The sequence below is a fragment of the Leishmania braziliensis genome, chromosome 26, assembly GCF_000002845.2.
Source record: "Leishmania braziliensis MHOM/BR/75/M2904 complete genome, chromosome 26".
NCBI lineage: Eukaryota > Euglenozoa > Kinetoplastea > Trypanosomatida > Trypanosomatidae > Leishmania > Leishmania braziliensis.
Genome location: NC_009318.2, coordinates 106574 through 130769, shown reverse-complemented (window position 1 = coordinate 130769; position 24196 = coordinate 106574). Strand labels below are relative to the sequence as shown.

Sequence of the window (24196 nt, the reverse complement as noted above, 5' to 3'; positions counted from 1 at the left end):
CAGGTGGGTGAGCGGTTGCAGTTTGGCAAGGACACTGTCACCCTCCTTGACTACGCCGAAGACTCTCTCAGCTACCATGTCGGGTGCTCGTTGGCGCTCTTCGGGCTACCGCTGCCGGCTGCCAAGGAGACAGTTATGACTTCCACCGCGTACTTCACACGCCCCGTCGCCAAAGTGACGCCACCAGCCGCACGAGCTGACTCGGCTGGCTCATTTTCGCCCGCCGTGCAAATTTATCTGTATGTGCTGACTGAATCAGTGCACGCCTTGACGCTGCTGCAGCTGGGCATGATGGAGGCCGCGATGGGGGTGGCAAAGACTGCGCTCGACCGGACGAAGGCTCTGCGAATGTGCGGCAACAGCGCCGTCGACAGTGACAGGTGTGACGCCTTGCTCCTGAGCACGCTGCGCCATGTTGTAGTGATAGCCGCCACCGCGCTGGAGGACTCTACCTCGGTGCTGGAGGTGTCACTGTTGCCGGACCTCCTCGCGCACATCGCGGTGTGTCCTGGTTTCTTTGGTGGTTTCTCCGCTGGGGGCATTCGCGTCAAGGCGCAGTCAGAGGCACACCGCCTGCTGTACCCGTCGACCCTGCCCCTGTACGCTTCCACACGTCAGATGATCCCGTTTCATATGAATCGTGCCGTGTATCTCTACCATGCCGGGCAGCTGCGCGGCGCCTGGGATGACGCGTGCTGCGCTGTCGCCGCGGTGGATGAGGTAGTTGGCTCCGTCGAGTTCGCCTTCTCCGACTGCTTTCCGCTTCAGGTGTACTACTTTACTTGCCATGTGGGTTTTATCCTGCTAGAGGCTCTCCTGTCTGCCGATCTGGAGGCGGCGAAGGCGTGCCTGTCGAACCCCGTTTTCCAGGGAGCCATCGACAAGAAGGATGCGACGCTGCAGGGCGACGAGGTGCTGAGTAAAGAGATACTGCACCTCTGCCAGGACGTGGTGTGGCGCATGCTGCACTTTTATCCTCATTCTCGCCTAGGGGAGCTGTGCCAGGTGCAGCTGGCGATTATGCGCGGTGAGAAGCACTTCCTGAGCCATGCGATTCTCCTGTCCGACCGCTACCCGCACAACCCAGCGGCGCAGAACTTGCTAACGCTTGCCCTCTACTTTGATCATCACGTGCCCGAGGCGGTGGACAACGCGGTCAGGAACCTGCAGACCTTCCCACACTCGCGCGAGGTTATTCTTGTTCATCGCTTGCTGCAGAGGAAGTACGTCGTCTACCGATTTGACTACCGTGGAATCCTTCCGACACGCTACAAGCCCGGGTTGGCAGGGCAAGTGGTCACGAAGCGAATGGCATTCCTCCTCCTCCTCCTGGCAGCCAACGTGGGGGTATTGTGCCTCACCGTCTTTGTGAACACTTCCTCTGTTGAGCGCGCCTCCGAGAGGATGAAGGCCTTGGCTGTGCGGATGCAGGTTCCCTCGCCGGTACCGCTCATCTTTGCCGCCGTCTTCATCATCCACACCATTGTGGCAACCGTGACCCCCCATAACTTGATCAGCACGGCCCTCACCGATCTCTTTTTTGTGAACAGCGCGCTGAATCGGGCCCTCTTCTGCCTCCGATGCATCCCGCTGGTGAACCTGGTGAACGCGCTGCTCGTCAGCTTCGCTGGAAATAATTTCCTCTTCGAGAGTGCCTCTGCCACGTTCTTTTTGTATTTCTTCCTCAGCCTGCTTTTCGTGCCGTTCACAACGCGCGTCTGGTTTCTGCCGTCCGTTGACGAGCCGGACGTGAACATGATGTCGTGGTTGGCGATCCTCAGCGTCGATGCCGTCATGGCGTTCATCGTCGTGGTGCCGCACATTATTCTTACCATGCTGGAGCCGTACATGTTTGTCGTTTTCTACTTCTATGCACCAACTCCACGACCTGGATATGGGGCTGACAGATTGCCACCAAGCAGCAGTATGCGTCGACGACTGCTCCTGCACGCTCACTACGGCCAGTCGATGACGTCGCGCTTCCAGGTCGGCAGTGGCTCCCGATTTGTCTACATTTGTTGCCTGAAGTGGCTCTATTACCGCACTCACAGCTCAATGGAGACGCGCTATCTAGCTGAGTCGCAACTTGAGGCGGAGAACTACCGAGTGTTTCCCATGATTGAGGGCGAAGAAGCACGTGTGCTCTTCTCGCATGTTCCACTGACGCCGATGTGCACGACTCTGACGAGTACAGAGTTGGATCTGCCGTCTGACTCTCCCCCGCACAGGTCCGTTACAGGGAGGGGTGGGGGAGAGGTTCTAGATAGGGACAGAGATGGTCAGGGTATAACTTCCTTGACACCACTCAGCGCGTGAACGCCACTTTGCTCGTCGCCGCCGGATGAGGTGGTGTTGCCCTGCGTGCATCTGCGTTGCTGTGTACTACGTACCGAGAAGTTGAGCAGGGGAATGAAGCGCCATACCAGCAGCACAGACACAGCTGCCTCCTTATCCATCCACCAATGCGGAGGAGCGACGCGCGCTGAGGTGGCACGCCCGTTGGTTGTCTTTTTTTTTTCCGTTTCCTATCACGCGCAAGGAAGAGCGCGTCGGCTTGGGCCTCTCCTTCTGCGTGTCGTGGTCCGCGCGTCGCACTTTCTCTCTCGCTTCTTTGCGCTGCACATAACGCCTCTGCGCCTTCGTCTGCTGCGCCTCTCACTCATGTGTACGTGGTACTGTGGAGTGTGGATTGCAGTGGTAGCGTTGGTCTGAGCGGTAGTGTGAGCTTCTCTTTCTCTGCCCTTCTTCCTTTCTCGACTCTCCCGTGCTCGGCACGTACAGAAGCTGCAGTGTGCGCCTCCGGGCATCAGCGCCGTTGTCAACTGGTTGTGTGCCCTTTTCTCGTCACTCTTCTTACTCCATTGTCCGTCATGCATATGCGCACGTATTTCTCTCTCTCTGTGTGTGCGTGTGTGTGTGTATGTATGTATACATTTTCTTCTCCCTCGTTGACCTCCGATTTTCCCTCCGCGCAGGAATTATTCAGACTGACGTATTCATGACCCCTGCAGGCGTCACAGGCAGACCTTCTCCCCCCGTCCTGCCCCTCTTCCCTCGTTTCCTCACTAATGGCGCCGATCCTGGTACACGGACTGCCCATGAGCGCGGTATCTCAGCGCACCTTCTGTCTCCATGCATCACGTGGTCAAAGCTCGAGTACTGGCTGGGGCTAATCGAGCAACTTCACTGCTCGTCACTTGTCTTTCCACTCCTCCTCCTTCCTACCCTTCTCGTCCCCTTCTACACACTCGGCTGTCTCTCAGCTCAGCAGAGCGCGTTTAAGGCCTCAGACGTTTGTGATACCCACGCATCGATCGCTCGTTGCGAGTTTCATCACCGCAAGCAGTGCATCAATCACTTGGAGAGGGGCGTCACTGATTGAGGACAGTTGCGTACATATTCAAGCAAGTTGGTGCTTGTACCTTCTCGTCATCTCCCTTCGCATGTCGGCGCAGTCAACGCAAGCCTCCTCGGGCATATTGCCCTCTGCCGACCGCGCCATTCCTGGCGCTGTTTCGGCTCCTGCTGGCGCCAAGTTGCGCACCTCCTTCGCCGTCGTCAGCAGCAGTGTTAGCGATGACCACTGTTGCATGCAGATTCCGTGGCGGCAGATCTCGAAGCCGCAGCTCGACAGCATTTGTCTCGCACTGGCAGATCGCAAGACCGACGCCCCTATCCGCGCCGTTGACTTTATGGACAACCAGCTGGGGCCTACAGGGGCGCTGAGGATCGCCTCCTGCCTCGAATCCTCGCCTGTGACCAAGGTGCTCATCTGCTACAACGACATCGGGAAGGAGGGGTGCGACGGGCTGGCTGAGGTGGTGAACCTCTCCAACAGCCTACACGTTCTCGATATCCGCGGCAATCGCCTATCCGCAAGCGACGCGCATCGCTTACTGCGCTCCGTTTCCTTGTCGACGTCGCTGACGCGCCTCGGCTTGGCCTCTAACAGGCTTGGCCCTGAGGGGGCGGCGCTCGTTGCAAAAGTGCTGGAGAGCAACACATACTTGTCCTCGCTGGATCTCTCCGTGAACGAGCTGGGCGCGAGTGGTGCCGAGTACATTGCCGGTGCCCTCCGCAATCCTGCATCGGCGCTGCAGGTGCTGCAGCTGCACGGCAACTATCTTGGTGCAACTGGCGTGACTATGATCTGTGATGCTGTTAAGACGAACAAGGAGCTCAAGCGGTTGACATTGGGGAACAACCACGCCACGGATGAGGCCGCTAGCGCCATTGCTGCCATGCTCAATGCCAACTACATCCTCGAGGAACTCGATATTCGCCTTAACACGCTCACGACGCGCGGTGTGAAGACGATTGCGCAGCAGGGTCTTGCCAAGAATACCACCCTCCGCATGCTGTCGCTATCAGGAAACGAGGTCGGCCATGCGGGGGCGAACGAGCTCACGCACGTTCTCGCTTCTCATCAGCGCAGCGCTCTGGGGCACTTGGACTTGAGCTCGTGCGGGCTGACCTCTAGCGGAGGTGTGCAGATTGCTAGGTTGCTCAGCATGTCCATCTCCCTTAAGGAAATCAACCTTAGCGACAACGCCCTTGACGATGAGGCTGCGGTGCGCCTCGCACAGAGTATTGCCGACAGCATCTCCATTTCCGTCGTCGACCTTTCCTGCAACGAGATCGGCGAGGAGGGGGCCTCGCAGCTCATTGGTGCGGTGCTACGGAACGCGCAACTTGCGGCGCTGGTCACGAACGGCAACAACATCTCACGCGTCGCTCAGAAGAAGATAGACAACGTGCTGGAGGAGCGACTGACCAAGAATCGAGCACTGAGCCGGAATACAGCGCTCTACCAGCAGCAGCAAGCCACCTGCTCTGCCGCCTGAGAAAATAGGGTTGCAGAAGGGAGCGAGCGTGAAAACACAAAGTAGAGAGGGGGTGGGGTCCGCTCTTTCCATCGCTTTGTTTTTCGCTTTTCTCTTGTGCCCGCTTGCTGAGTGCATGTATGTTCCCCCCCCCCCGGTCAGGCGACACCGAGCTTGACCGGCTTTGACGTCTCTCTCTGTGTGTGCTGAAGTCCATAAAGTGCGTAGTTCTTCTTGACACACTTCGCTGAGCTCGAGGCGAGCGCTGTGCTGCACTGCTGCTAGCGGGCTGCCGTCGATGTACATAGCCGTTCCTTCTCCATGTGTACCCTCGAAACAGAAGGCGAAAACAAGCTAATGGGGCCGGGCTGCAAGGATGGTAGAGGAAGGGGATGTGGTGGATGAAGGACACCCGCGACACCGGAAGGACAGGTAAAAGAGGAAGGGGTGGGGGAAGCGGACTGGGGGTGCGTCCCTGTACTGCGCTCCTTCCCATTAACTCTCTCTCCCCTCTCTCCTGGATGAGTCACGTTCATTGTTGTCCATCAGGTGCTTCCCTCCTTCATGCTTTCCTTTTCTCCTTTGGAGTTCTCTCATTTGCCCACCTTTCCTCTGAATGGAATGTACAGGAGTGTCTCTCTACGCGTGTTTCATCACCTGTTGTTGGTCTCAGGCGCGCACTTGTTAGTTTTGTTTAGCGAACGCCCCGGCAACGTGCCTCGTAATGCTAGGCGGCGTTCTCCTTTCCTTTGCTTGTGCTTCCTGCACTACCTGCGAATGTGGGGTGTCGCTCGAAGCAGCGCGCCGGCGAGGGATGGGATATTCAGCATGCCTGCATCCTTTTTCCCTTCTCGCGCTCTCTCCCCTGCCCACAGCTCGCTCGTCTGTGAAAGTGCTCTGTGGTGGTCTGGTATACGCAGGGGTGCGTCGATGCGTTTGTGCGTGTTCTTTTCCTACTTCTGCTCCTGCCCCTCCCCCCTCTCTCTCCGTCTACCCACTCGCCACCTGAACATGTCCTTCACATGAACTGTCCTGCACGCGTGCTCTCGTGTGTGTGTGTGTGTGTATCTGTCTCTGTGTCTCACGCACCGGACGTGTGTGCGCTTCCTCTTTCGAAATTTTTAATGCGGCACTCCTCCCATTCACGTACTCCCTCTTCTTTCCGAACATCGCCATCCAAATGAAGCTGGGCTGCTTGACTTTCCCTCCTCCGCAGCCGGCTCCCCTGTCAGCTCCTTTTCCACCCTTACTCACCCTGTGTCAAGTCTTCCGCTCTGTCTGTCTCTCTGCGTCTGCCTGCTGCACGCCCCCACTCTTTAGTGTAGGCTTGCGGGTGGCTCAACAGCAGCGGCGGTGGTGGTACCAGCGCGAGGAGACGAGGAGTGCGGAGAGCTGCGAGGGAAGGTTGACTGAGGTGAATCTCATTCTGACCTCATCGCGCATTGCCCACATGTAGTCGCACCTACGAGGAGAAGTATTCCCAACGCACGAGGCCGAGTTGTCGATGGGCATTAGCTCTCCCCCGACCTCTCCCCCTCCCCTGCTGTCACTCCCTCTCTTCTTTCCTGTGTGCCCGTGTGTGCGTGGATGCGCGTAAGCAGATGCACACCCACCCACCCACCCACCCACACACACACACGCACACCAAAGCCTCACCGTTCTTTCGCTCTCTTCTTTTTCTCTCCTACGTGGATGACTCCAGCAGAGCTCGCATCTCTTGATCGAGCCATAGAGAGCACCATCACGCACCAGCCGCGCAGTGGCTTTTCACAGCCACGGACGGTGAGTGCATCTTCCTCGCCTCCGGCGCTCGAGAGGCACTCAACACGGTTGTCGCCTGGCGTGCCAGCGCCCTCGACCGGCTCGTCGAGCAGCAAAAGTGTGTCGCCTCCTCCTTTTCTCAACAGTCGTCTCAGCGAAATGCCGGTTGCGCTGAAAAAGCCCCACGCATCCGCGAGAGGGTCACGCTCGGCAACTCCGCATGGGCGCCACGCTCGCACGCATCACCACGAGAAGATTGAGAAGGAGTCAGCCAACACAACGAAGAAGCCCTCTCCTCATACGACAAGTCGCGGCATCGAAAGGGTGACGGGTGGGCATCACTCACAGTTGGCGCACCACCAACAAAGTGAGGAGGAACACTCAAGCCGTACTCACAGCACACCGCTCTCACAAGCTCGCAGCCATCACGGTAGGCGTCGCAGACGCGACAGTGACTGTAGAGTTGATGACGAGGATGGCGACTGTAGCTCTCTCCCCGACGCACGCCATCCTCGCACGGAGACCAGCCCAGTGCTCGTGGCAGTAGCCTCGAATCCTTTCCACGTTCTTGCATCCTTGCCAAGGTTCTCCTCTGAGGTCTTCAAGTCGCTGCTGCCCCCCTCCTCTGTCGCCACATGTATCCTCGCTTTGGACGCAAAGCTGATCGAGCTCCTCTACTGTCTCTCTCCTACTTCCGAGGAACGCCAGACGAAGTTACGCGTCATCGACGACGTCCGCGCCACAATTCAGCAAAGCGGCATGGATATCGAGATCTACGGCAGTCTCTACACCGGTCTCACGATACCGGCAAGTGACGTGGACTGCGTTCTCATGCGCAGCGGCAATGAACAGATCGCTAGTGCCATGAGGGAAGACCTGCTCTGCGCCATGTCTAGCATCGCCTCTGCGGCCACCGGCTTAGCGTCGCAGAGGCAAGTCAGAGGGTCCCTTTCGGTTGCTCTTCGCACTGTGGCAGACCGTATGCGGCGGAGCCAAAAATTCACTCACATTACCTGGATTGGTCATGCCAGGGTGCCGATAGTGAAGTGTCGGCACCGCCGCGATGATGTGAAGGTGGATATGTCCTTCGAGAAGGGTGGCTGCGTGTCTTCCAACTACCTGTGCAACCTGTTCTGTAAGCCAGGCAACGAGATGGCGCGACCGCTGATCGTGCTCGTGAAGGCACTGGTGAACAACTGCGGCCTCGACGACCCAAGCATCGGCGGTCTCGGCTCCTTCCCGATCTCACTGCTCGTCCTCTGGTACCTGCAGCACTGCGTGCGCAGCCGCTTCTCGGTGGAGCTGCAGCGGAGCATTGGCGTTCTTCTAACCGGGTTCCTCAAGTATTATGGGACCGAGTTTGACTTTCGCCACCTCGGCATCGACTACGTGCAGCAGAAGACCTTCACCAAGCCGCCGGCTGATGATCTCTACATCGTGAATCCCATCCACCCCGCTACGAACTGTGCGAAGGCAGCTACTCTCTTCGCTACGCGCGTCGTGCCGCTTTTCCAACAGGCCTCGGCCGCATTCCTGGGCCTCCTCGACGCCAAGGCCCCTCCAACGAAAATGGAGTCCCTATTGCTTCACTACTTTGCCAAGGCAGCGCTGAATGTGTCGAGCTGGCGCGAGGTGTCGCGACGGGCGGCGAGAGAGCCGCATCTCCAGCAGAACATGTGGGACGCTGAAACCAACATGTACGTTGGCGGAGTACTATGATGATGCAACTGAGGAGGACTGGGAGGGATCGAGGCGAGTAAGCGGCACGCAGACACCCACAGCTGTCTGCGCGAGGAGCGAAGGCCCAATCGGCCAATGATATTGGTGGTAAGTATGTGTGTGTGTTAGTGCCATTACACCCTCCATGGGTGTGCTTCATGGTACGTCTCCATGACGTGATGATAGGCTGCTGAGGTGGTGAATTAGGGGGGGGGGCAGGTGTATGAGGGAAGTCTCTCAGCAGATACCGTGCGCCTGGCAACGGGAGAGGAAGATGGGAGGGGGCGGAAACGAGTTTTGCTCTCTTCACGCGCACCTCTGCCTGCTCCTACCCTCTTTACCCTGCTGTTGTATCTCCCTACCTGCCTGAGTCGCATAGTCGCGGCGCTGCTGTCACTGCCGGCTCTCCTTCTTTTTACGTCTCCTGGCTCACCCTCAGTATTCAGCTGCCTTTCCTCCCTCTCGTTCGAGGTTTTCCTGCCGCACCTCGGTTTTATCTTCTGATGTTGCTGACACTGGGGGACATGTCACCGCCCCCGCCCTGAAAAAGGGGAGGAGGAGGGGGGGGGAGCGGAGGAAGGTAGGATGACGCCACATCCAAGTAAAGAGCGAAGGGCATGTGCGAAGGTGTTTATCAGTGGTGTGCAGCCGTCACCTCTATTACGCACGCTTACATGCTTGTCACGTATACGCACGTGAGTTGGTGCATCTGTTTAGCGTGTAACACCTCGTCCGATGGATGCGCAATCCAAACTCGTGTCTTTGCCGCCCCTGCCGCTCATTTCTTACCCCCTCCCCCCCGCTGTGACGATGATGTTTTCGCCTTACTCGCATTCGCTTGTTTCGTCTCGCTCTCGCTGCACTGCGCGTCTCTGGTGGACCGGGGACGTGGTGGCTGAGAGTGAGTGTGTGAGTGGGGGAGCGAGTGAGCGAGGTCGTTTGTTGTGTGTGAAAGGTGCAAGCGAGGATGGTGGGGAGCGGGTCGGTCGGGGCGGGGGGCCGAAGAGGAAGACAACGTAGTGTAGCGCTAACTGATAAGTGAATTCTAAGCTGAAGAGCAGTGCCGGACAGGGAAGCGAGGGAGGGTGAAAGGGAAGACCGGCGAGTGGCTAGGCTCTAAGAGGCAGGCGCGTACGTCTTTCTCGTCACGATTATCCCCCCCTCTCTCTCTCCTCGTGCACCTCAGCGAAGTCGAATGATGTCGTCATGGCGAGACACGCAGAGGCATACGCAGGCACCTATCCCCACCCATGCCTCAAAGAGTGCGCGTATCCGTCCTCATGAGCTGCCTCCTGTTGCCGTCTCACTTTTCCACCAGCCGCTTCTCCTGTACCCCCCCGCTTCCTCGTTACCCCCTCCGCGCACACACCCCGCGCATTGTATTTCCCCCCTGTCTATCACCCCTCGCCTCGCTTCTGTGTGTGTGTGTGGTCATCATGGTGGAACACATCACTGACGCTTCTGCACGCTGATGCACCTCGGTGCGTGGGCATATATGCGTGGGGTCCGCTCCTTGGCAGTCTTGCTTGCTCGGCTCTCCTGCCTGAACCCTACAGGACTCGTACGTGAGGTCGTGCGGGGCCCTCCTGCCCATTCCCACCTCCTCTATTGGTGGGCACAGCCACACTAGAACACACAAGTAAGCACGAAGCGCAACACACGCGGTCATGTTCGGTGAACTCATTTGTGGCCCACCGGGGAGTGGCAAGACGACGTACTGCGAAGGTAAACGGCAGTTCCTGAGCGTGTACGACCCAACGCGACCGGTTGTCGTGTTAAACCTTGACCCCGCTAACGAGGACATCTTTCCCTACCCGTGCGACGTTGACATCCGCGAACTTGTCGACCACGCCACCGTCATGGAGGAGGAGGGTCTGGGCCCCAACGGCACGTACTTGTTCTGCGCTGCAGTGATGCAGGCGAACGTGGACTGGGTCATCACTAAGGTGGAGGAAGCAGTTGAGCGTCGCATCCAGGAGGTATTGGCAACTGAGATGAACGCCATAGCGAGGGGCGCTGGTGCCGCCTCTGGTGGCATGACGCTGCGCGCACCGTACCTGCTAATCGACTGCCCCGGGCAGGTGGAGTTCTATATCGACGCGCAAGTGATGCCAACCCTCACTCGTGCTCTGGCGAAGCGATTGCAGTGTAGCTTGTGTACGGTGCACCTTGTTGACGCTGGCATGGCAACGCGCGACCTGCCGACGTACGTCTCCTCGTGCGTGCTGTCGCTGACGACGATGATCGACCATGAGCTGCCCCATGTAAACGTGCTGAGCAAGTGGGACACGGTGCCGGCCGAGGTGCTGGAGGACACCGGTGATGATGGCGCGGCCTACCTTAACGTGTCTGCCATGCTATCCGAGAACATGGATCGGCTTTGGCGGCGGCAGCTGCAGCGTCGCCGGCATGAACAGCGTATGGCGCAGCATTTTGTGACCGCGGCGCAGCCGGTGCCTCAGCTGACGCCGGAAGAGCGCACTGAGGATGCGCAGCTGGCACACCTTGACCTCGCAAAGCATCTTGGCCGCGTGTACCGCTACACCCGTCTTTTGATGGACGTGGTCGAAGGCTACGGGCTCGTCGGTTACGTGCCGCTTGACGTGCAACACCAGGAGATGATGCTGCGCCTCACGCAAGAGGTGGACAACGCTATGGGCAACTTATTCTGACTGTGACTTTTGATGCCATCCCCCCTGCTGCTTGGTGAGGGGTGATACAGAGGGGGATAGGGAGGGACCCTGTGGCCGACGCTAGCACCACCTTGCGGTGCGCGGCACGGCTGCACCTGCGCCCCTCTACCCGGACCCCATTGCTGGATGCTTGCTCTCCCTGTGTTCCGCTTGAGTGATCTCAGCGAGGCAACTGCCGCACCTTTATTCCCTTTCGTTTCTCTCTTTCGCGTACCCTCATGACGTGGTGGGGAGGGCACCTCGGTGCGTGGCATCTCAGGGCCCACCACCCCCACTCCGCTCTGTGCGCGGAAATGCCAAGCAGCTCACCCTCTCTCCCTGCCAGTGCCGAGCCCCCTCCTAATGGCGACTGGGCCAAGCACCTACGACGTAGCGAGGCCAGTGCGATGTCTCGCTGCGGATGTCGGCGGCCAGGTCCTGGCTGGCGCTGCGTCGGAGCGACCTGCGACAGTGAACCCGTCTGTGCCACCCACATGATGGGCGGAGTGCCAGCGTGACTCGAACGTATTCCTCACCTGGCCCTCGCTGCCGACGGGTGTGGGGAGCCTGAGCGTCGCACCGAGGGATGTGCCAGGTGGCGGCCGGCACAATGGGAGCGGCTGTGAGACGACCTGCGAGGGTGTTGGGCGGGCAGGGCTGGAGGCCGGGGCTGTGGTTCGGCGACTGTAGTGGGCAGCATTGCTGCAAGGTGTGTCGACGGCTGCTTGGCGCCACGCGATGGGCCTGTGGCAGGCCGAGGAGGGGGCGGCGGCAGAGTGGCGTTTGGCCTCTGCTGTGCGGCAGAGAAATGGACGTGCTGATCAAACAAATGGCATCCGCGCGTCGAGCAGCTACCCGGCTGCACCCCATGTTTCCCTCTGATCCTTCACGTGGTGACGCAAGCAGAGCGGCACAAAGAAATGGAAAGACACGTGTGCGCGGTGGCTGCTGCCGCTGATTCGGCTGCACGTTCCGACGCTTGCAGCACGTCGATCCTTTATATGTGTGTGCGTGCCTGCAGATGTTGGGGGTGCGTTGCGAAGCTCCATAATGTCGCGTGACTGCGTTCATCCATCCTGACACGGATAGCGCGAAGGAGAGAACATGTGCGCTGTGCGTCTGTGGCATTGCAGCAAAATGTGCAGACACGCTGCGGCTTTCGGAAATGGCGCGAACAGCAGCAGTGGGAGAGAGAGGGGAATCAGCTGGCGGTGGCGCAGGTGGACATGGGGGTGAGCTTGTGACAAGAGACACCAGTGCTTCTTGATCCTCTCCCCTTCTCTCCTGCACGGCCATACCGACTTCGGCAGCAGCCTCGTGTTCTCCTTGGATCATTACTGATGACTCTTGTACTTCTGCTCTACTCGGCTTTTCCTTTCTGGGACTTCCTCTTGTGGCTTCACCTTCGTCCTCCTCCAACCCCGGGTAATTCCTTTTACTCCGCTGTGGCGCCTTTATTGCTCTCATCTCTGTGCACGGCGCCGGGTCGCACTTCCTTCACGAAACTCTCACACCGCCTGCTTCACCTCATCACGGCTTTCTCGTATCCTGCGTCTTGCCTGCATGTTTGTTTGTTTTTTTTCACTCCCTTATTCATCAGTGAGGCATCAGCCACACAAGCGAAGTGGGGATGGTACTGTCAACGATGGACGCCATTTTTGAGGTACTGCGGAGCTCGACGGACAACGCCGCTCGCAAGCAGGCGGCAGCGCAACTGCGCGACTTGCAGGAGCGGGAGCCAGAGGTGTTTCTTCAGCACACCTTCGACGGTATCGCGTCTCAACAGCTCCAGCCGGAGCTGCGCTTCTTCCTTTGCACGACTGTTCTCACGTTTCTGGACGAGTCGTGGCACAGTGCGGTGCCCAAGGAGATGCAGGAGCGCTTCCTCGGAGTGTACGTCCGTCTCCTCCTCGTCGACGCCCACCCGTCTGTTCTACTGGCACGGAAGGTGAGTCGTATAGTTGCTCTGATGGCGAAGCGTGGTTCCCGCAAGACCCAGCTCGGTGCATTGCCGCCCGCCATCCAGCACGTGGTCACGTCCTACGTGTCGGAGTTACAGAGGGCCTCCGCGGCGCAGGCGCACGCGCGCGTCACGTATGTACTACTCTACCTACACGTCTTTCTCAAAGAAATGCAAGGCTGCCGCGTTGGCAGTGTCTTTGAAGACGTCTGCCGTGCCTGTGTGGCACCACTTTCGGGTATCTTCGCACTCCTGCCGAGTGAGACAAGCATGCTGGAGCAATACGACCTGTCCCTGTACCTCTTCAAGTGCAGTCTGCGCGTGTTCGGTCGCGGTGTCTTCGATCCGGCGTTTTGCCATTTCTTATTAGCGTCGACGTGGCGGCTTGCGGCGGGTCTGGGGCAGGACGCGCCGGAATCGCCGAACGCCGGAAGGCGGCAGCGGCTGCTTGAGTACGCGCTCAAGACGCACGAGGCAACGGTCGTGTTTTTTCCGAGCCGCCTCCATGAGCTCGGCATTCCGTTCTTTGTGGTCGATGATGGGGCGGTGACAGGATGCGCGTCGTCCCCATCGTCTTTGTCTGACTCGCCTGAGCACACCGTCCTCCGATTGCTGTCAGCCGTGATAAGCAGCTCTGTTGGCAATGTGGTGTCGGAGAAGGCGGTGTGTCGAGCGCTGCGTTTCTTCACGCTACTGGTGAGCGCTGAGGACGGTGATGCGTTCATTGCACACTGCCTACAACGCTACGTCACTTCTGCATACTTTGCCCTTCTCTTGCAGCACCTAGTTGGGACGTACCTGGCGGATACAACAACACCGGAGGCACTGTCGGAGTGGTCGCGGCACCCGGAGGAGGTAGCGGCGCAGCTGGATGTGGACATGGACGATGAGGCCTCCGTGATGAGTTGCGCGGAGCAGCTTTTTCTTGCCCTCACAGGTTCGACAGTGTGTGCCAGCGCGAGTCTCGCGACGGCCTGGGCGGTAGTGAACCAGCTTCTCCAGGAGGGTAACGTGGGTCCCGTTACGGCGGCTCTGCACGCGATCGGCATCGGCTATTACACCATGGCCTCCGAGGATGCCTCCTCGTACCTCCACTTTCTCCGTGGAAAGGTGTTGCCCTTGCTTGACCCCACCACTCTGGCGCTGACGTCTCCGTTTGTTGCCCGGCGTATGGTGTGGCTGGTTGGCATGTGGTGCGAGTCGGTCACCCGCACAGAGGACCGGTGTGCTGTTCTCTCCGCACTGGAGGGGGTGCTGCACCACGCCGCTGCTACTCAGAACATTGTCCTGCTCCTGGTCGCACTCAAGTCCACGGAGAACTTCGTCTCGGACAATCGATTCACATTATCTGATCTGCCGGCGACCCTGGTTGACACATTGCTACACACAGTTCAGGAGCTGCTCTCTCGTGCCCAGAGCCCGACCACCATCAAGAGCCTCGCCGGACTGGTGCATGTTCTTATCGAGAAGGGGGCTGTTCAGACCCAAGGTGATGCTCTTGTGCGGCTCTTCCTTCCCCCTGTACTCGCCATCATCAAGTCCTACGAGGTGCAGTCTACCAAGGCGGACGTGCAGGCCGCCGCCGGGCTCGTCGTGGACGCTGGCGGCGCCGGCGATGAAGAAGACGGCGAGGACTTGGTGAGCTCGTTGAGCATGTTGCTGGAGTGCCTTGGCAGCAGCCTCCGCCATGGCGAATCGGACGCTGTTATCTGGTCACTGCTGCCTTGCGTCATTGTACCGTGCACGTCGCCGGGGGGCGCGGCGACGGCGTGGGTGGAGGACAACGCATGGGAGCTGCTGCGGGTAATGGCCCAATCCTCCCGAACCTTTTTTATTCCCACCGCAGCTGAGGCGCTGCAGATGGCGCTGCAGCACACGGCAAGGGACTTCGCGATGCTGCCGCTCGTCTTCCGTGTGGTGTACACCCTCCTCCTCCTGCGACAAGAGGGGCCGGAGGATGTGGTGTCGCCAGCGCGCCTGGAGTCCTGGGCGACAACGCTGCGCGAGAGCCTCTCGGCAGAGCTCTGCAGTGCCGTTGCGGCGACTACCTTTGCCGTGGTGCGCACGAGTGCAGGTCCGCTTCGTGCAGTACTTTGCCAGCACGCGGCGCAGGCGCTAGTCCGCTCCAGTGACGTGCAGTCTGAGCAGCACACGCTTCCGCTGGCCATCGCTCTTGCTCTAAGTTTTGCGTCTGCCAACGGTGGCGAGGAACAGCAGGAGCTTGCGGCTCACATACACGCAGCCGTGCAATCATGTGGCCCAAGCGCCTCCTACTCGCAGCTGCTGGAGCAGGTGGTGCTGCTGCTTGATGTGTCACCGAGTACCTTGGCAAGTTGTTCTCTGGCACGTCTGCTAGACATGCTGTGTCGGACTTCCACTGTCCCCCTCTCAGAGGAGGATAAGGCGATGGTGCAGCGGGCCATAGAGGGTGTTGCTGCAACGAGCGGCGCTGCAGCGTCTGCGACAGGTGCTGATGACGAGAACGCGGAGGATCGCGCTGCACCCGAGATGCTACTCGAGCTGTTGGGTGACGAGGATGTTCCAGAGACGTCTCCCCACGTGGCACGTGCCATGACCACCTTCGCTGCCCTTCTCCCTTGAGCCGATTTGGTGGTGGTGGTGGTGGGGGGGGGGTACCTGCCAACGCTCCCGGGCTCAGATGACGGATTTCTTCCTCTCTTCGCTTTTGAGCTCCTCCGTTCGCCCCTCTCCCCTTCCTTCCCTTTCTCCGCAACGTGGACTCGGTCCTCTCCTGTGTGCGGTCAAACCAACTTCATTGGTCTCTTAGCGGCATTTACAGCGTTGGTGGGGGCAGCGGGTGTAATTTGGTGGAGCACGTGGTGGCATGCAGGCTTTTAATGTGGCACTCTTCTTTCCCTAACGAGGGAGGGCGACGACGGTACTGCCGCCGAGCAGGGCAGACGTCGTTCTCGCGCTCTGCCATGGCCGCCCACTGCTCACCTTTTAAATTTGGTGTTGAGGCCGTCGCCTCTTCTCTCGGTGTCCGAGGGAAAACTGAGTTAATGCGCATCAAACCAAAAACAGTGGGGTAAAGGGGTAAGGGGCGCCAGACGCGCACACATAGACCTGCCCACTCGTACAGGTAGGACCAGAGTTGGCGTTGTGGGCTGCTGGTGCTCAGATACCCTTGGCTGGCTGCCCACAGCGAGTTGTGGTGGGCTGAGGGATGACACGCAGCACAGCCCTCGCCTCGCTCTGGTGCTCATGGCTAATACTACTCATGCTACGACTGCTGCACACAGGCGCAACGGTGCATGGGCGTGTGCTCGCTCTTTTTCCTATGCTCCTCCTCCTTTCTCGCTGCATTTGCGTAACCGCCTTATGACTTCTCGCCTTGGATGGCGCACTCCCGACGCCTTCGTGCTTCTCTCTTGCTTTCACACCCTCTCGCATGCTTGCCTATTTATTCTCTCCGCTCCCTCCTCTGTAAACCCGCCCCCTTACGATGTGTCCTATGACACCACGTGTGCTACCCATCGCCATAACTCGTACTTCGTAAGCTGAGCCTACTCCTCCACGTTGCCGTTCTCCTTGACGTCTCGGTCAGTCCCCTCTCTTTGTTTGTGTTCGTGTCCCAGTCACCCACAGTACGCTTTGGAGTCGTTTTCCTTCGCCCCCCCCCCCCCCCCCCACCCCACCCGTCCCACGCTTTCCCCTCCTCATTCCCTCTCGCACAACGGCCTCATCCTACTCACTGTAAAGATGATGCGCCGTGTCATTTCTCAGCCCGTCACCCGCCACGCGGTCTCCGCGTCCAGCGCGCTCGTGGTGGCACCCCGCCAGGCTTCCACTGTCGCTATTTCCGTCCAGGGGCTGCACTACGTTGGCACCGGTCTCGCCGCCATTGCTCTCGCTGGTGTCGGCATGGGTATTGGTACCATCTTTGGCTCCCTGCTGATGTCCTGCGCTCGCCAGCCCAACTTGACCAAAATGCTCTTCAACTACGCCATTCTCGGTTTCGCCCTGACGGAGGCCATTGGCCTGTTCGCGCTGATGCTCGCCTTTCTCATGCTCTTCTCGTAGAGTAGCGGACATGTGTGAGTGTGTGTGTCCTGATGACGGTATAAGTTCAGTTGTCTGCCGTGTACCCCATTCTCATCATCTTCCCACAGCTCTTTAGAGGGTCCGAAGTGTCTCGTGTGTGTGTGTGGGGGGGGGGGGGGAGCACATGGGGGTGTGAGGGGTGCTCGCAGTCACGTGGATCGTGGTGGGCGCTGAGGTACACGTTGTATTAGCGAGGCCCTTGGTCGTGCCGCAATGGTGCATGCCACACTCATGCAAGACAAACAGCCAGGAGCAAGACGAAGGAGGGAAGAAACAGTTGACGGTGCGGTGTGTTCAGCTCCCTCGACACAGCGCGTTCTTCTGCCTCCCCCCCTCCCCACACCCAAACACACCCAGAGGCGACTCTTTTGGTGCGGGCGTGGCCGGCAGAAGGGGGGGGGGCGAGATGCCGCGACCACAGCGATGTTGATGTTAGGAGACCGTCACTAACGGATCCCGAAAATGATCCCAACGACAGTGAAGCAAATGAAAGTAAAGCGAGCGCCATAGCCACACAGGCGCGAAATGGAAAGCGACACGTGTGTGGTGCTGTAGTGACTTTAGTGGATCGTCCTTGTTGCTGTTTTCTCTCCTCTCTCCCCCTGTCACCCTCGCGACCTGACGGGCCGTGCCCTTCTTTCACCTCCCTCTTGGAAAGCTGCAAGGTGGACACAGGCGCACACAAACCTGTGTGCGCCTGTGCGGTGCAGGGGAAAAGAGAGCGAAATGCGATAGTCAAGAAGGGAGGGACGGGTGCCACTGTGGCCGGTGCTCGCCTCTCCCCCCGCGCGCTCGGGAAACGCAACCAAGCTAACGACGCGGCCAAGCGAGAACTGCCTGCCGAACAACAACGAGAACAGCAAAGTCTAACGCGCGACAAGAAACAGAGGATCGAGGAGGACGGACAAATTTCGACTCCGCCCAGCACAAGCGGGACCCACACTTTTCCCCGGACGCACGGATGAATCCGCAGGCTGAGTGCACGCAGCCCAGCAGAGGACGGTATCGTCGAGACGATTTCCGCTTCGCTTTGCCCGTATGTCTTTGCTCTCTGTCTCTGGTCACTTCCCCTCTTTCGTTGACCCCATTCGCCGTAGCATTTTTCTCCTGCACAGACCATCCATGGCGATGGGGCACTCTCCCTCCTCCTCCTTGCCTACCCCCTCCCCCTCCCCCTCCCCCCATCTGCTGAGGAGGTGACGCTACGGCTGATTTTGCATCATCACTCTTTTGTGGAAGGTGCAGCCTTCCACCTCCGTCCTCTCGCTCTCTCTTGGTAATCAGCTGGTTGCTTATCAGGGAAGAACACGGACGCCGACCGAACATTGAGTTTTAGGTCACTAACATCGCTACTCCCACAGGGGTGTCGCTTCAGCCTCACGTAGGTGGTCAATTACTGTCGCACCCGTACACACTCTTTCTTTCGGACAGACGTGACACGCTCATTCCCCTCTTTCTGTGCGTATCTGTGGAACGGGGTAGAAGGTGGATTCCGAGGCTGCGGGGCGATTGAACTTGAACCTGGTCAAGCAGTCAACATGGCAGTGAACGAAGCGCCTTACCTCACGAATTGTGTGGTGCTGCTGCTGATGTTGGCAGTCTTCGCCCTGTGCCTCTGCGCTGATCGGCTGCAGTGCCAGAACAACGGGTGGAGTTCCATGTGCATCGGCAAGCTTGCGTACAGGTGCTCAAGTGAACCGTGTCGATCATATGTTAGTACGCCGACCCGCATCTCAAGGGAGAGTTCGTGTGTAGGCAAGGGAGACGCCGTTGTGCTGATAGCGCTTGTCGAGGTAGGCCCATCTGTCGTGTCGGAGAGAGGTAAGCGTATTAGCGACTATATGGCTGATGAGTTGCGTAGGCAGGTGGATGCCGGCGAATTTCAGCGTGCGGTGCGACAAACCCTTATCGCGCGCCGCTTCATACCAGGCAAGTCAGAAGACGATGCGCGAAGGGGGCTTGTAGAGCTATTCAGGGAGAAAGAAGCATTGCAAGCGATCTTGGATATTTCTCGAAACCATACCCGCTACATGGTGGTGAACGACGCTGTGCCACTGCCTACGGTTGATGGAACGGACAACTTCCGCTACACCACCTGGTCGGAGGCGGTTAATGCGGCACTCCCGGTGAGCAAGCTGGATGATGCGTCACAGCTGCCTCGCTACTTTCCAAACTTGTTTGGCAAGTTGGTGGAGTTGAGCGATGAGCGCGCCGCCAGTACAGCGTCGTCTTCGTCAAAGAAATGTGATGCGCTGGTGGTCGTGGTGTGTACCATTGCCCATCCGCTGGCGAGCGTGCGCTGGGTGTGGCAGACTCCTTGGAATGCTGGCACGGAGCTCTCAATGGGGCATGAGTATGCACGAGGCGCCGTCACGCGCTACTTGATGACATGTAGGCAGTCTCTGAGGTATGTGAACGAGGTGTACTACTTCCAATACGTGTCACGGCTGCCTGCGTTGGCGTTCACAGCGGGGGCGCCGAACGACCGACGTGAAGAGCCCTTCATTGCGGCCACCAATGCAACGGCGGGGAGAGTGCCGGCCCCCAATAACAGCTTCTCGTTTGCTGCAGAGTTCTGCAACGCTGTCAACGCGACCGCCCTGTCCATGCCGCTGCGACCGTGCGGACAGACCTGCGAGATCTACAGTCGAATTGAGCCTGATTTAATTTCAGGTGATTATAATCTCTTCCGAGCATCGTTGAGGAAGTACAGCTCCTTCACTTCCACCTCGTCGACCTACAACTGTTACTACGAAGTGCTCTCCACGCTGGGCGGCACCGCGATCAACGGCACGTTTGACACCAAAATGGTGTCGCGCGTGTTTGACGACTGCCTGCATTTCTCACCGGAAGGTGGTAGAGCTTACGCGAAGTGTTTGCTTCGTGGATAGGCAGGTGACACAGACTCCCGATTTAGATGGACAGAAGGAGCTTCAAGCTTTCAAAGCGTGGCTCGCTCTGCGATGTGCCCGATGTGCGAGGACATCGATGTTGCCCCCCCCCCCCCCCCCCCAATGCTCATGTGTGGTTCTTCATCGTGGGCCCTGAGTAGGCGGCGTGTGATCTTAAGACCATTTGCTGTCTTCGTTCCTCTCGGTACTCGCTTCTCAGCCAGCGTGTGTGTGTGTGTGGACTCACCTCATAGTATGTGTGTATCTTTTCACCTTTTCCCTGTCATCGTCATGCACTGGCGATCTCGTCACTCCCTTTCTTTTTGTGTGCATGCGCCTGTACGTCTGTGTGTTTCACAACTGACACGTGCCAGCGTGCACTTGCATCTCCATCTTGCCTAGTTTTACTCTGAGCTAAGCCAATGGAGGAGTTCGTTATGGTAAGAGAGAGAGAGAGGATGCGGCATGATGCACGATGAAGTGATCAAAGCGAACGCGGCGGGAGGGACCTGTTGCGGTTGTTCTCCCCTTCTTTTAGAGTGCATCTTACGGGATGGCGGCGAAGCGAGCATGTCTCTTGCCTCCTCCCTTCGACCCTCTTTTTCCTCTCATCAGCCCCGAACCGCACACGCAGGCCTCTGCCTTGCGCCCCTTCTGCTTCTCCATCCTTCTATCGCAGCGGTGATGCACAGCCTCACTTTTGTAGCCGTGATGTCTTGTCTTACCACCTCACTCACAGTCTGTCTGTTGTTCTCGTCTCCCTTCATACGTCTTTCGCGTCACCATCACACTGCCGCCCCCCTCGCGCCTTCCTCTCTGCAGAGGACCGCCCACCCGTTCGTCAAGCCACCGGTTGAAATGCAGACTTTGGCGCTGTACCCGCTGACTGTCGCAGCGGTGAGTCGCCCTGTGACACTCACGCTAGGGACGCATGGGCGCCGTGTCAGTGTTGCCATGAGGGAGCCACAGCGCACGTTTTCCGCGATGCCTCCCCCTTCGCCGTCCGCGTTGTCTTCAATGGCCGTGGCCGCAACAGAGGGTGACGCGGCAGCGACATCTTCGTGTCGCGAGGATAGCGTGGCAGGCCCGGCTGCGCCGCCACCCCCTCATCTCCCTCCTGCGCAGATGGTGAAGGGGTTCCGCAGCGGCACACGATTCAAGCTGAGCCCTACGCAGGTGAATGAAAAAAACGTGCCGAGTGCGAGAGAGGTGGGGCAGATGATTCCGACGCTGCAGGAGCTACATGCGCAGCTGCCTGACGCGCGAGAGCTGGAGCAGATGTTCCTCGCACCGAAATCAGTGCTGTCGGCAAACGAGGTTTCTGGACTGAGTGAGGGGAGCAGCGAGCGTGCGGCTGCCATCACGGCCTCCTCGACATCATCGTCACTGCTCCAGAAGACAACAGGCCCGCTGGAGAACTTCCTTTTCGGGCCTCCTAAGGACGAGTCTGCTGTTGCGGCTGAAGTAACACCCACTGCCGCGTCGCAGCAACGCCTGCTACTTCAGCGGCATCTCCTTGCCTGCCGCGCCCTCTTCTGGGGAACCGCGTATGCACTCTTGGGGTTCTCTGCAACAGTGATCACCACCATGTACCTGTGCGGGTATTACTCTCTGCGCGATCTTCAACAGGGGATGCGCGACAAGGTGGCCCACGACGAGGAGCGCCTGCGTACGATGGCTGCTGCTGCTGTCACGGCGCAGGATGCTGCCGCCGACACGGTGGTGGAGCATTACGTCATTGACCTGTCGCACCCCATGGAGGCATGGCAGCAAATACAGGAGATTTGGGGTAACGTGCAGCGCCTAGCGGAGGCAGAGTAGAGGGCGATGATGTCGGTGATAGCTGTCCAGTCAGTAGGTCCCACAGATACGTCATGACGGCAGTAAGCGGGGACCTTTTTCTCTTGTGTTCTCTGCGTGTGATCAGAACGACAATGCCGCAGCTGCGGCGTCGCCACGGGCAGCAGTGACACGGAGGGAGGGTGGCTGGCAGACAAAGAGGGGCATTGCCATGTCGCTCGCGCCTTCGTACTCCCTTCCCCCCGCGGTGCTGGCGTCCGCTTCTCTTGTTGTGCGCAGGCCCCCCTCGGCGGAGGGATAAAGTGTAACGTTTCACTAACGAGATGACTGCATTATCGTAAGCAACCAAGAGAGAGAGAGAGAGAGCAGGCGCTGCGACGGAGAAATGTAAGGTGCGCCCCAATTGCCACTGCCGGAATTGAGAGGTGGTGCTGGTGGTGGTGGTGGTGGTGTGTGTGTGTGCGCGCGGGGGAGGAGAGGTGTACAGGATAGCTAGTTCCCCACCCCGTTCATCATCTCCCCCTTCTCTCTTGGAAGGTCGCCGCATATCACTGCGGTCGTTCGTGGAACTTTACGTTCTCCACTTCTTCTTTTCCTGCGCATGTGCACTCGCGCCAACCCCCTTCGCGAACATCCTTTGCCATTCATGTCTTTTCACTTAGTCCCTGGTGATCCAGACCACCTCCCTGTGCGCGGCGCCTCAGTGGATGCGGTGCTCCACATTCCCTGTGCGGAGGCCAAGCCACCTGGCCACGGGTATACGACTCTGTCTCTGTAGCACTACAGCGATGTGAAAGGTGCGTCGAGCCCACTCAACACCGTCTGACATCGTTCGGCCCGTTGCAGCGCCACTGCGCAGAGCGCAGGCCAGGCCCAGAATTACGCGTAACATCACCGAAACGCAGCCGAAGTCGAAAAAGATAGCCATTGGATGCGTAGATGGCGGCGAATCGTCCGCACACTTCATAGTGAGCTTCGCCAAACGGGATCGTCATGAATGCACGCCTTGTCATCACACCATCGGCCCAGACTAACCCGCCAACACAAGGAATCTGCCTTGGTGTGTTGTGATTGTGTGGGCATATATATTGCTGATGCGTCCATGGTAGAACAGACACGCTGAAGGTGGGATCACTTGCACGTGAGCTCCTCTCTCTCCTACTCCACCCCTGCGTCTCTTTTCTCTGCCCTCTCCTTCCCTTCTCGTGGGGATTTTTTCTCTCTCTCTACCCTTCTGCGACCTGTATCATTACGGCCACCATACATCTCACCCAGTGTTCTGTAGATTTTCGGAAGAGAAAGAGAGAGACACTACACATATGTCATCTCCGTCCGTGGCAGAGGGCGCAGGTCCCCCTTCCGGTACGGGGGCTACTGATGCTGCTGCTGCGGCGATGGGGTCCACAGGGCTTCTCCAGGTGAAGAACATCATTCTCGTTCTCAGTGGGAAGGGGGGCGTGGGTAAATCGACTGTGGCGTGCCAGCTTGCCCTCGCGCTGACGCATGTGCACGGCAAGCAGGTGGGTCTGCTAGATGTGGACATATGCGGCCCAAGTGTACCCAAGATATGCGGCCTCGAAGGGTGCGACGTGTACAGAGAGGAGAAGGGGTGGATACCTGTGTCATTGCAAGCGAACACAGCTGCCTCCGCCAGTCCTGGTGCCTTTCCTGACGCGACGGTGCGATCAGGGGACTTAAAGGTCATGTCCATCGCCTACTTGCTTCCGAGCGATAAGGACGCGGTGGTGTGGCGCGGCCCAAAGAAGGACGCCATGATCAAGCAGTTTTTGACAGATGTAAGCTGGGGCCCACTAGACTACCTCATCATCGACACCCCGCCCGGCACGAGTGACGAGCACCTGACGCTGTGTGAGGTGCTGCGTAACTTCCATCCTTCCGGGGCAGTCGTTGTAACCACCCCGCAGGACGTCTCCACCGACGACGTGAAGAAGGAGCTGTCCCTCTGCTACAGGTTAGAGCTGCGGTGCCTCGGCATCGTTGAGAACATGTCTGGCTTTGCCTGCCCATACTGTGCGCACTGCACTGACATCTTCTCAAAGGGCGGTGGAAGGAGACTGGCCGAGCTGTACGAGGTGCCGTTCCTCGGTGCGATACCGATTGATCCGAACCTGTCGCTAGCGGAGGACATGGGACGGGCCTTCGTGAAGGAGGCACCGTCACAGACCGTGGAGGCGGTGAAGGCGGTCATCGATGCAATTCTTCAGCAGGTCGAGCGTGCTAGAGCGTAAGGGCTTGGAGGGCCGAGTGGTGGAGGACGCAAAGTGACTAAGAAGCGAAAGCGAGAAGTGGAGAGTTGTGTACTGCGTTCAAGGCGTTCCGCACCCGCGTGGGAGCGAGTGCCTTTCTCTCCCTTTCTCCCTCTCGTTTGCGTGTGTGTATGTTGACCATTGTGGTCGTGAAGGCATGCTCCTTGCTCCCCGCTTCTCTATCTCACTCGCTCGCCAAGGTAAGGCGCGTCCGCACCGCTACCTTCTCTAGGCGCTG

General features: G+C 58.7%; 9 protein-coding genes across 9 annotated transcripts; all 9 read left to right on the top strand.

The window, feature by feature from the left end:
• Positions 1 to 135: 135 nt before the first annotated feature.
• Positions 136 to 2316, top strand: LBRM_26_0530 (the record flags this gene model as incomplete). Its single annotated transcript, XM_001562235.2, has 1 exon — positions 136 to 2316. One exon carries the CDS (start codon positions 136 to 138, stop codon positions 2314 to 2316), a length of 2181 nt encoding a protein of 726 aa, XP_001562285.2.
• Positions 2317 to 3590: 1274 nt separating this feature from the next.
• On the top strand, positions 3591 to 4844 carry LBRM_26_0520 (conserved hypothetical protein; the record flags this gene model as incomplete). Its single annotated transcript, XM_001562234.1, has 1 exon — positions 3591 to 4844. The coding sequence occupies one exon, from the start codon at positions 3591 to 3593 to the stop codon at positions 4842 to 4844; it is 1254 nt and encodes a 417-aa protein (XP_001562284.1).
• Positions 4845 to 6743: 1899 nt separating this feature from the next.
• Positions 6744 to 8303, top strand: LBRM_26_0510 (DNA polymerase sigma-like protein; the record flags this gene model as incomplete). Its single annotated transcript, XM_001562233.1, has 1 exon — positions 6744 to 8303. The coding sequence occupies one exon, from the start codon at positions 6744 to 6746 to the stop codon at positions 8301 to 8303; it is 1560 nt and encodes a 519-aa protein (XP_001562283.1).
• A 1667-nt stretch (positions 8304 to 9970) lies between these two features.
• Positions 9971 to 10975, top strand: LBRM_26_0500 (conserved hypothetical protein; the record flags this gene model as incomplete). The annotated part of the gene is made up of 1 exon (XM_001562232.1): positions 9971 to 10975. One exon carries the CDS (start codon positions 9971 to 9973, stop codon positions 10973 to 10975), a length of 1005 nt encoding a protein of 334 aa, XP_001562282.1.
• A 1870-nt stretch (positions 10976 to 12845) lies between these two features.
• On the top strand, positions 12846 to 15536 carry LBRM_26_0490 (conserved hypothetical protein; the record flags this gene model as incomplete). The annotated part of the gene is made up of 1 exon (XM_001562231.1): positions 12846 to 15536. One exon carries the CDS (start codon positions 12846 to 12848, stop codon positions 15534 to 15536), a length of 2691 nt encoding a protein of 896 aa, XP_001562281.1.
• Positions 15537 to 16658: 1122 nt separating this feature from the next.
• LBRM_26_0480 (putative ATPase subunit 9) lies at positions 16659 to 16979 on the top strand (the record flags this gene model as incomplete). Its single annotated transcript, XM_001562230.1, has 1 exon — positions 16659 to 16979. One exon carries the CDS (start codon positions 16659 to 16661, stop codon positions 16977 to 16979), a length of 321 nt encoding a protein of 106 aa, XP_001562280.1.
• Positions 16980 to 18538: 1559 nt separating this feature from the next.
• LBRM_26_0470 (conserved hypothetical protein) lies at positions 18539 to 19891 on the top strand (the record flags this gene model as incomplete). Its single annotated transcript, XM_001562229.2, has 1 exon — positions 18539 to 19891. The coding sequence occupies one exon, from the start codon at positions 18539 to 18541 to the stop codon at positions 19889 to 19891; it is 1353 nt and encodes a 450-aa protein (XP_001562279.2).
• An 858-nt stretch (positions 19892 to 20749) lies between these two features.
• LBRM_26_0460 (conserved hypothetical protein) lies at positions 20750 to 21712 on the top strand (the record flags this gene model as incomplete). The annotated part of the gene is made up of 1 exon (XM_001562228.1): positions 20750 to 21712. The coding sequence occupies one exon, from the start codon at positions 20750 to 20752 to the stop codon at positions 21710 to 21712; it is 963 nt and encodes a 320-aa protein (XP_001562278.1).
• Positions 21713 to 23085: 1373 nt separating this feature from the next.
• Positions 23086 to 23940, top strand: LBRM_26_0450 (nucleotide binding protein-like protein; the record flags this gene model as incomplete). Its single annotated transcript, XM_001562227.1, has 1 exon — positions 23086 to 23940. The coding sequence occupies one exon, from the start codon at positions 23086 to 23088 to the stop codon at positions 23938 to 23940; it is 855 nt and encodes a 284-aa protein (XP_001562277.1).
• Positions 23941 to 24196: the final 256 nt, after the last annotated feature.